The sequence below is a fragment of the Cyprinus carpio genome, chromosome A15 (genome assembly GCF_018340385.1).
Source record: "Cyprinus carpio isolate SPL01 chromosome A15, ASM1834038v1, whole genome shotgun sequence".
Taxonomy (NCBI): Eukaryota; Metazoa; Chordata; class Actinopteri; order Cypriniformes; family Cyprinidae; genus Cyprinus; species Cyprinus carpio.
The window spans coordinates 13,574,076-13,586,067 of record NC_056586.1 but is presented as its reverse complement, the minus strand read 5'-3'; the positions used below and the strand labels follow the sequence as shown (position 1 = coordinate 13,586,067).

At 36.9% G+C, this 11,992-nt stretch overlaps 1 protein-coding gene and 2 pseudogenes across 1 annotated transcript; 2 read left to right on the top strand and 1 right to left on the bottom strand.

Moving 5' to 3' along the window:
• Positions 1-283: 283 nt before the first annotated feature.
• On the top strand, positions 284-2,580 carry LOC122147784 (V-set and immunoglobulin domain-containing protein 2-like). Its single transcript, XM_042771692.1, has 5 exons — positions 284-871; positions 1,594-1,754; positions 1,996-2,115; positions 2,186-2,321; positions 2,388-2,580. The coding sequence occupies exons 1-5, from the start codon at positions 459-461 to the stop codon at positions 2,503-2,505; spliced, it is 948 nt and encodes a 315-aa protein (XP_042627626.1). The 5' UTR covers positions 284-458; the 3' UTR covers positions 2,506-2,580.
• Positions 2,581-3,202: 622 nt separating this feature from the next.
• LOC122147783 lies at positions 3,203-7,190 on the bottom strand (annotated as a pseudogene).
• A 1,315-nt stretch (positions 7,191-8,505) lies between these two features.
• Positions 8,506-11,284, top strand: LOC122147782 (annotated as a pseudogene).
• Positions 11,285-11,992: the final 708 nt, after the last annotated feature.

The following is an 11,992-nucleotide window of genomic DNA, read 5'->3' as shown; positions in this document are numbered from 1 at the left end:
GATTTAAAAAAAATTTTCTTGAAAGCCTTGCTCACCAAGGCTGCAGTTATATGATCAAAAACACAGTAATAAAGGGTAATATTGTGAAATATTATTACAATTTAAAATAACTTTTCTGTTTTAATATATTTGAAAATGTAATTTATTCCTGTGATGACAAAGCTGAATTTTCAGCAGTCATTACTCCAGTCTTCAGTGTCACATGATCCTTCAGAAATCGCTCTAATGATTATCAATGGAACAGCTGAAAACAGTCATGCTTAATATTTTTGTGAATTTTTTTTTAAATTACAGCATTTATTTAAATAGAAATATTTTGTAACATTCTAAATGCCTTTACTGTCAAAGAGTATAGAGATCTTCTCTTTGTACAGATGTAGTAAGGTCATGGCAGGCAGTTGTGGTAAAGCCCTCAGTGTTTGTCCGGTCGGGGTCATCGGCTGAGCTGACCTGCACGTATGATACACATGCCTCAGAGGGCTTCAACCCTGGAGTGGCGTTACACAGCTCCAGGAACTCCTGCCTTCCAAGCCAAGAGGGTGAGAAGAACTGCTGTATTCAGAGTCAGTTACAATAAACCACCACATCTACTGACCTCAATGTCCTGTTTGACACAGGTGCTGTACTACAATGGGAGGCTGTACTGGGTCAACTCTTGGGAAGGTAGGATGGCTCTCGTGCAGAACCCTCCAGTGTCAGGTGTCGCTTCTGTCAGGATCATCAGTGCTGAAACATCTGATACTGGGCTGTATATATGTGAAGTCACCAACCCGAACGACTGGTCTGGCAGTGGACAAGGTCTGATCAACCTCACTGTGCTAAGTAAGATGGCCTATACATCATGGGTTTTCAACAGAACCCAAATATATCAGTATATATACATATATATATATATAATCTGGAAATATTTTCTTTGTTATTATTTTTGGTCACACTTTAGTTTGGGGACAAGTTCTCACTATTAACTACGAATTTTGCCTCAATAAACCCCTATTTTGCTGCTTATTAGTTAGTAAGGTAGTTGTTAAGTTTAAATATGGGGTCGGATTAAGGGATCTAAAATATGGTCATGTAATATGCATGCTAGTTAATAGTGAGAATTTTTCCCTAGTGTTACACTAAAAGAGTGTTTTTTTTATTAAAATCAAAAGTATTATTAATATTTATTAAAATATATTTTCAGCTTTCTGTCAGTATTTTGAATTAGCTTTCATTTTTATATTTTATCATTTTAAATTTAAGTTTTAGTAATTTTATTATATGTGCTTTTGTCATTTTTACTATTTTGTACATTTCTAATTCAATTTTTAAGTTTAATTTGAGTACTTTTAGTAACATTTCTAATTTTCATTTTTTTATATTTCGTTTTTCCATCTAATATTTATAATTTTAATTCAGCTTGATTTCAATTAACATTTTTTTTTTTAAGTTTTAGTTAACAACAATGCTTAAAGAAACATACTGTATTTCAATAATTAATTGTGATTAATTTCATTATTTTCTATAGAAATCATATATGTGTGTGTGGGGTACTGAACTACTTATCCAGTTTAAAGATGATGTGTGTTTTCATATTGTTCTCTCCATCATCAGCTCCTCCGTCTCTGTGCCAGTATGTCAGCTGCAGGGAAACCCCTACACGGGGAATGATGTGACTCTGAGTTGTCATTCCTCTCATGGTCTCCCCACACCGATCTATTCATGGCACAGAGAGCCGAACGCAGCCCCTCTGCCGCCAGACAGTTTTATTGAAGGTAGGAAACAATCATTCTGGCACCTGAAAATAGGGCATGGATGACACAGACAGCACGGATTTGCTTACTCGATTATATAAGATTTTAGAAAGAGCCAAGCAGTATAATATATAAACACTAAGCATTAACTAACTAATGATTTCAATAAAATTACTAAAGATTAATGTAACAGTTATTCCAGTACTCGCTCTCAGGCCATAGATAACCAATAACTAAAAAACACGTCTCTTTTGTGCTTCAGATCAGCGCACCGGTTCTCTGATGTTGCACAACCTGTCTGAAGCCTTTGCTGGTACCTACACATGTAAAGCGTCTAATGAACTCGGTCAGGCAGCGTGCAGCGTAACCCTCAGAATGACCTGTGAGTACAACACACACAGCTCTAACATCGCTGAATACTAGAATCATTTGACATGCTGTTCTGTTGTTAGATGGAGGAACCGCAGCTGTGATTGGCGGAGTGTTGATGGGAATCTTTCTCGTTCTGCTGTTGATTGGGGTAACGGTCACCTTTGTCACCTGGAACAGGAAGAAGCACATCCAGAAAACATATGCAAATGAGCAGAGGTGTGTATTTAAATCACTGTGAACTAGATATGATGTTCAGCATTTTTATTATTTGTTTTGTTCAAGTCAGGTGAAAAACAATTCAGCACTTCAACCGCAGAGCGGAGGGAACCTACTACCCATTCAGTCGGGTACTGAAGACCAATCAGACTTCAAAGTGTCTGGCTTTAGTCCAGTTGTTTAGTCTCATCAGATGCTTCTTTGGCATTTGTCTCTGCTGGTTTAATCTCTGAGCTTACAATAAATATACACTTTTTAACATACCTAGGAGCGTACCTTTGTACTCATTTCATTCAGAACTACTATAATGTCGGATTAAAGAAATGAAGACTTTTGCGTTATGATTCTTATCTACTTAGAGAACATTATAAATGCATGTTGACAAGACATACAAAAACAGAGCTTTCAGGTGAAACCCAAACAGACTTTGTGGAAAGTTTCATCATTTTTTTTTTTTTTTTTTTATTTCACAGGGTGCACAACAGTTCAAGTCATAAGAATCATTTTAAAAACAACATGAGGATCTGGTCTATACACACTCTATAATGAGGACAGATAATGTAAAGCCACACTTGAACTGATTGGATTTTCAGTTTTTTTTTAAATCGATCTCACAAAGACAAAAATAATGTAAATACTAAATACTGAATTAATCTGATATCTATACGTACACAAAAATTGTTAGATTTGGGGATTTATGAGCCTTAAATTATATAATTTCAACTAAAACTAGTGTTTCAGTAACTTTTGTAAATGCTTCATTTTAATGCTGTAACCAGTGTTTCTCTTTACATATTTGTGTAACCTGACAGTATTTTGACCCTAAACAAAACCAACTTCCTCCGTATGTTATTATTAATAAACACTGTAATCTAGATTTACTAATTCACAAGTTTAAGGAGACTACCCTAACAACATTCTGCATTAAATACTGTTGACATCTCATGATCAGAATCAAGTGGAGTGTGAAGGATCAGTGATCTCTATAGTCACATGTGGGACATAGTGATATATAACAGTCACTCAACCTTATACTTATGATGGACATTTTAGACAATGAAGACACAAACTGTTTTGTCCCGTACAGGAGTCCATTCATGAGCATCATGATTCAGTGAGCAAACTTCTCGCCATGATCATCCTCATCACTTCATTAGTACCTAAACCAAAAGAAAAAAACAATGTTAAAATGTAAAATATTATATATAAATCTAATAGTTCTGTCAATCGAATTACAAAAAAACAACTAATTAATCAAACGTCTTTTTCCCTGAAAATTAATCACAATTAATCCCACCTAACATTTTAAACATACTTCTATATTTGCAATAATTTTCACATACAATCTTCAAATGATTGTGAAAACAAACATAAAGACAGTATTTTTTATATTAGTTAAGTGGCATCTTTTTTATGTCTGAAGGTGAGTATCACTGATGGCTCTAGGAAATTTTCACTTAATATTTAACTTATTTATTGAATTTATTTATTTGACTTTAAATAATAACTTTATAAGTGAACTTAAAACAATCTTCACATAGACCCATTATAATAAATGTCATATTTACATATGCCCTTCAGTAAATAGGAAATATACAGAAATTGAATAAAGTTATCAAACACTAAATTCTTAATTAAAGGGATACTCCACCCCAAAATGAACATTTTGTCATTAATCGCTTACCCCACATGTCGTTTCCAAACCCATAAAGCTCACTTCGTCTTCAGAACACAATTTAAGATATTTTGGGATGAAAACCAGGAGGCTTGTGACTGTCTCATAAAATGCCAAATAAATAACAGTGTCAAGGTCCATAAATTGGGTATATAGGACAGTCACAAGCCTCCCGGTTTTCAATCATCCAAAAATATCTTAAATGTGTTCCGAAGACGACGCCTGAGCTTTTTTACGGGTTTGGAACGACATGGGGGGTAAAGTGAATACTGACAAACGGTTGTCATTTTGGGTGGGAGTATCCCTTTAAATATAGATGAATCGTTAAAGCTACAAAAGTTATTGATTTCCTCCCCTCCTTTTTCTTTTGTTCTTTGATTGAACGACATTCACAGCCGCTGGGTTATTAGGTAATTTTGGCTGCTTTTAAGAGCTGCTACTGCTTAATATGGCACGGATCTGACACGCGTCGTATTTTCTCACAACTCTCTTACCTTTTCTGACTCACTTCAGGTCTTAAAAGTCCTCTATAATGAGCTGACGAATTGAAGTCGGGTGTGTTAGATGAGGGAGACATGCTGTATGCTGCTCCAGGACAGTTTTGAAAACCACCAGCATTTCAGAGACATGTATAAGACAAAAAAAAATCATTTACCCTCAATATCTGATGTACTCCCTAATGTCTCTGACGTACTGTGTTCACTGCATAGTCCTTTAGGTAACCATAACCTCCATGTATCTGTAAGGCCTGGTTACATATCTGAAAGAGATGACCACAAAAACATTGATGTGTTTATGTAACAACATCAAACAGGTCATCACAATCCGACAGAGCAATGTGTGTATACACCTACTGCAAAGCATTCATCTGTCACGAAGAGTTTGGCCATTGAGCAGAGCGAGACGGCGTCTGGTCGCCCCTCCTGCAGAGCCACCGCCGCCTGACGCACCAGCAGCCGAGAAGCTACCAGCAGTTTTTTTAGTGGCCTATCTCAGCCAGCTGTGAACTGCAGGAACTGAACACAGGCGTCAATAATGACTTCCTATTTATGATTTACACACCTGGACATTCAACTGAAACCTAATAGGAGATCAGTGATGGACAATTCAGCTGGTACCTGGCTGTTTTGATAGTGTTTCTCCAAACTGTTTCCCGCACACACATGTGATCTCGGGCCAGAAGCACAGATTACGTGTTGCCGCTCCAAGAGAGCAAGACAGCTGCGGGTACAAAAAAAAACTAGCATTAACTCCTGTGGCTGTGCTGAAAATCCTTACCTAATTGGGTGTAAAAATTGCTTGTAAATCTCTCATTTTATGCCTATATTATCACCAAATATTAGATTCAAGCATTTTTTGGATAATTTTGTCAAAAATGGGAAAAAAGACGTAAAAAACATCACATTTGGGGGGAAGTTGTTCAAACCTGTGTGGAGCAACTGTCAGTAAGTCTTTCATTCAGTCCTCTCTGCGTTAAAAAAACGACCAGAAAACACAAATCTGTCAAAATAAACAGGTTACTCAAAAAGGTTTCAAATCAAAGTTATGAAACAATTCACCAATATTAATTCTGCCTCCGTTTAGGCCTTTCATGGCAATGCTGAAGCCCTCCCCCTCTGCTCAGGCCGATTGGTCACTGGGACAGCGCAGTCCTCAAATATCCACGGCTCGGGTTGGCTGCGAGTTCCAACACTAACCTGAAAGATGTTAGTACATGATATATAAATCACAGCATAGACAACAAAAAAACTCCAAACTCAATGCCACCTACTGGACAATCTTTACCGTCTTTTAAAAAAAATGGCACTCCAAAGTGTTCCTGTCCTGTATAATTATACTGAAGATGCTTCATTACCTTTCTCTCTCTTTTTTGCCAAAGCTGGCGTGCCCCGCAGTTCCTTTTTCAACCACCACGCAGGAGATGCCCTTAGGTCCCTTCTCACCTGTCCTGCACATGACCACATAAACATCTGTGTCTCCACCTCCACTGATGAACGCCTGGAACATCAAAAACTGTTGGGAAGCTGTCTCAGTCATTTCTCAAGATGTTCTCAAGTCATTTCTCAAAGGTACCTTAGAGCCATTCAGGATATAATGATCTCCTTGGAGTTTTCGCGCTGGTTAGAAGTGAGGCGGCGTCACTATCCCCTCCCGCTACCTGAGGTTAGGGAATAAAAAAAAAAAGATTAAAACTATGAAAACATGAAAAAAAAAAACATATATGAAAAGAAGAAAAAAAACATTGTAAGTGTTCTAAAATTACAATATGTTGTCAAAATATTAAATGCTATTTCTCTCTCTATATACAGTATATATATCCTCAACACACATTTAGTAATTACGTTTCTGTCATTTTTTTATATTTTTTGTTTAGTTTTTGAGTTTTATTTTTTTTGAGAATTAAATACTTTTAGTTTAATGACAACAACCCTGATATATCCCACAAAGTGTGATCTGAGCTTACCCGGGTTCTGTGAGACAGTATGAAGCAAAACTTCTGCATAGAGCAGAGATCAGGACAGAATTTCTCCCTTTGCTCGTTGTTTCCAAAGGTGTCTATCATCCAGGCACACATGCTGTGTCCAACACAACCAATTAAACACCAGGTAAACACCAATGAATCATGAAGAATGGAAACAATATGCAAGCACATATACTATGTTACCTAGAATACCATTACAGTCCTACCTTGTGTATTCTTCATTCCCATGCAGCCGTGCCCTTTTCAAACGTATTATATAAGCAAGCTAGTAGGCCATTTTTATGAAGCGGAGATGTCTTGGGGAGACTCACTTGTGAATACTGATGGTACGCTGTTAGTGCGGACACAGCCTGTGGATAAAGCGGGGGGGGGGGGGGGGGCTCAATATGATAGAGTGTGTCCCTCCACGAGCAGAGTACCCGACCCCCCCAACATCAGTGTTCACCATAAAATCCACCCCACCCAAAAACCCCAGCTGGGCCAGCTTTTTCCTCCTCATGGCCCTTCCACCGGGGGAAAAATTTTCCTACCCATAAGGGTATATTAAATTGATAACGAATGTTTCAGGATGAAATATTAAACAATAAGCATTTTTTTTTTCTTTTTCAGCTGTTCACGTTTACATTTTGGTCCCCATTCTGGCCATATTGTGTGAGCCATCCTCGTTGGCAGCAAAGTCAATGCCCACCTTCTGAACCTCTTTCTGTTTCATCCTGTGAGTCCTATAGACGGCTGTGGTCACTATATTGTGCTCGTGTCATTATATATTTGTTATAATATACTAATATATATAAACATGGAACTTTATAATTGATTCTCTACTGGATTTTATTGAGCAGCACGCATCTGCAGTAATGAGATTCATTGACGGCGTCTGCGGGCTATTCAGCCAATCCAACGGCCCTCGACACAACACCCCCAAAACATGATTGGTTGAGCCTCATTAAAGTCGTCCCCCCCACCAGTAACCGTTCGAAAAAAACACGAATCTGCTAAATTTTTACGTTTTTAAAATGCTTCAGATTGTATTAATTAATATAATAACGTGGTATTATTTAATTTTTATGCAAATTAATCATTAAACTGCGTAAACTTTTGAAAACTTCAGGAACACTCGACCCTGCACAACGGTCGGTCTTTACCTAATAAAAAAATGCAGATTAAAATGACATATTAGTGTATAAAACCAGACTCCTTTTACCAATGGCAGCAAATTTTCAATGTGGTGATCATGGGCTGAGTCTTACCACCCCATTTCCTCATACATTATAGCATTTAAAAATCATAAATTTGACTATGTATGCAGTTATTATCGAATGAGAGATCACATTAATTAAAGTCTATAATAGATCTATCACTCAAACTTTATTTTGAACTATAAGCATTATTGAAACACACATTCACTCTAGTAAACGTTTAGTCCCTAAGTGACCTGACTGCTTGTCGTGTATTCCTCAAGCAAACATGTTATTATTACACCTCCACGGTCTTTAAATAATTTTGACTTACGATCAACGCAAGCTGCTATTTCCTCTGTCTCTGCAAACTGTTAAATATTAAACGGGTAAACCCTGCGACTTCTACCGATGCTATAAAGTGGAACCAAATCGGGACAACCTCTTACGAGTGGCCATAGCCCGCCCGCGCATGTTTTGAATTCAGTGACGCGTTTCTCAGTCCGCCGACGGGGATTATGGGTAACTGTAGTTCTACACCAGTCTGGACTTCGAAACCAACAGGTACCCCTCATGTGAATTCGTGTGTGCCGCAGCATTAACGCCAGCCGTTAGCTATTTTTTTTTGGTTTTTTCTACCACGTGAAATATAGTTTGAATTTAAGTTGCAGCAAGTATTTTTAAATATTAAAAAACCTCTGTTCTTTTTATATACCCCCATGTCTGTGGTGGGTCGTAATAAAAGCAGACTAAAGCCAAGTTATGATCCTCCAGCCGCAGTGCGATCTGCCTGGGCGCTGGTTTTTAATCACCACGAGGCTGCAAGCAACATTTCCTCGCATTTCAGGAAACATGGCAACCCAAGAAAGAACACGAAGCGCGCCCAAATCCACTAAACACAGTAAGTAACTGTGTAATAATAGGCCCTGTTTAGTTTCATGCCGAAACAAGTCATCACTTTAAATAATGGAATTGCTTCCCCTTGTTGTTTTAGCTGATGCAGACGCCCAGCACTCTGGAGGTGTTCTGAGGGATGTTTGGCACAACACAAAACTGGCAAAAGAAACCACCAGATCAGCAGCAGTGAAAAGTGATGTGGAGAAAAATAAAGATGATGTGGACGCTGCGCAAAATCACTCTTACAGCCACTGGCTTCATGAAGTCTGAACCCTGAGAAGTCCGGATTGAAAATGGAGTGGGGACGTGAAAGTAACCCCGTGTGTGGGGTGTGTGTGTGTGTTGTGTGTGGTGTGTGTGTGGCCAGGTTTTTTTGTTTTTTGGCTTTTAATTGCAAAAAGTTTAACTTAGCAAAAAATACAATATCACAAGAGAACTACAACATGTGGTGGCATGGGAAAGCCAGGTCCTGTTTTACCAACGTGCATTGAAAAAAAAAATCATGCTTCCATAAATCAAAAATTTTTAACATAAAAAGAAATAACACATTTTATGACACTGTAAAATCTGCTTTGACCAATCAGTATCGCATAACACTATGTAAATAAGATGACTTGACAAAATGTCAGCTTTTAACTCATAACTTAGATTGTCGTAATTTAAACGTTATCTCATCATTACATATATCTCAAAATTATGAATTAGTGTCTCATATTTCTGACATTTTATGTCATAATCATAACTATCATTTTAATCTCAATTCTGATTTAGTACCTCATAATTTTGACACTTATCTCATAATTTTGACTTAGTATCTCATATTTCAGGTTTTTCTTTTTATTCCACAGTTATGGTTTTCACTTGATTGATGATTTACTAAAGTATGATTGTTTTACTTTCATATGAGGAAAAAGTTCAATAATGCTGGAGCTTTTTTATTGAAGGAGATTTTTAAATGTTGTTACTAGGTGAAGGTAAACCGAATTATCCCCATTAATAACTTAAATGTGAAGTGATGCGATTATATAATATGATAATATTTTGTCATCCTCACACTGAAGTTTGGAATCGAGGACCTAAAAGCCCTTCCCAGTCAGACTGGATGCTGGGATGGAGTGAGGAATTATCAGGTAGACTATAGCCCCTTTCACACAGTAATAACAGCAAATTGCTGTAAAATTACCGTAAAAACTGACTTTACCGGTAAATACTTAAAAATGCTCTGTTCACACAGGCAACGACGTTCTGTCTTTATACCAGTAAAGCACCATTCACACATCAGTTTCAACATACATAACTAGTGCAGGGCATCTGCATCAGAAAGTTATGATTGGGCCAGAATCGACGTCTTACGTCACTGCGTTCTGAACTCGTACACTGGCAACTGGTAGTTACTGCATCATCAGAGAGAATTGCAGTAGCAGAATACAGGTCTGGTAATTTTACAACTTCTCAGCACCAGTGATTCTGTCTGAACCTAATTCACTGGTCCTGTTCAACACACTGATCTGTTAACGGTACTAATTACCAGTAAAGAATGTGTGTGTGTGAAAGGGGCTTTATGATTGCTCATTATGTTTATCAAGAAGCGCATGCAGAACACTCACTAATACTGACACTTGAGACTTTTCTCCTCAGGCACGTAATTTCATGAGAGATATGAGGTGGGCCAGCAGGCTTTCTTTATATCACAGTAACTGCAAAGAGCCAGGTATCGCAGGCCTCATGAAGGGGAGGAGTCTGTTCAGTAAGCTTAACACCTGAACGCTTTTTACCTCATGCATAGCAAAAGTGAGGATTTTCTCATCGACTTTTACAGATCTAACGTGAGGCCGTTATGTTTGACTCATACACACTAATTTGACAAGAAGGCGTGCAGTATGATCCCTCCATCAAAGTACTCACAATCCTAAATGGAGTATGGTGTTGTCCTTTACCAGAACCCAACTCGAAGATCTCCTAATGATAACTTTCTAGTTTTGCCATCAGAACTGACCGCAGATTCACTCTGTGTAGGTGGATGTTCAGTTTCTGAAAAAGGATGACCGAGCCGTTTCATCCCTCTGGCTGAGCTGAAGAAATATCACTCTGCAGGCAAGCACAAAGCTTTCAAAGGTGGACCCTTAAAAGGATACATGGCCTCCTCTTCACCAGGGCCAGACTTTCAGTTCAGCCCCTTACTGCAGGTTAGTCGTATTTAATACACAATGTACAATCAAAATATGTACTATGGGCAGTGTTAGCATTATTTAAAAAATGTGATTATAAATGTAAAAATGTATTTATTCCTTAAGAAATATTAAATATTGGTTATTATTATTATAAGCAAAATTATTTATATTATCTTTGTTTTAGCTAAAATAAAAATAATTTATATTAGATATATTTTAGAATTAATTAAAATAATTTTTAAATATCAAAATTAAATATGGATAGTTTAAGGATTGTTTAAAAAAAATTCTTATTTTTAAGGATTTTTTTTTTAAAAATAATACTTTGTTTTCTTGTTTTCAGAGGAATTTGACTTTGTCCTGAGTTTGGAGAATGAAGATCCAATATGAAAATCATCATAAAAGTCTGTTTGATCTCATCCTATTATGATTCTCTCTCACTTTAAATGTTATATAGTCAGTATTTTCTTTATGTAATCTATACTCATGTAAACTTGAAATACCAAAATAATGATATTAAAACATTTGAATGTTTTTGTTAATAAAATATGTTTGTGCTTCCATCTCCATCATACCACTTAATAATACCCAGATTTCTCTAAAGCCATGAGAAGTCCGGTTATCACAGGTTATTTTCATTTCCTGAAGAAAAAAGGAAATCATCACTTAATGCGCAGAAAAGTTTTGGGTAAATTTTATTACAGTAAGGTTGATTATGATGGAACTTTTGCAAGAAGTTGTTCACGGTGGCATGGCTGTTGGCCAGTCATTCCTCATCACTTGAACAGCTCTAAGCTATTAAACCAAAATATTTTGTATATATTTAGTGTACAAATACAATGACATACACATGTAAGAGATGGAAAATTCACCTTAAAAATGAGTAGCAAACAATCACAAAAGGATTTCTGTATTACGGCGTTTAAACTGCACTCTTGAGAATACGGTAACCTTGTGTTAAGCCGATTGATTCTGCTGATATTTTATTAATAGGAAAATAAAACACTTAAGACACCAGATCAAAAGAAAAAAGTTAATAATAAAAATATGAATGAAAAGTTAGTAGTTCCTTAGTAGGCATTTCTGTGGAGGCCTTCATATCTAATACCCTAAATGATAGAATAATACTGTGCAGAGCTCTGTGAAGAGTACAAGAAGTGCTAAATTCATAACACAAAAGATCACAGTAAATCTCATTCTGGGCTCATTAAACAGGACAGAGTATAGAAGCTAGAGTCTGACTTTTTCCAGTGTACTGGACTTGACCATAA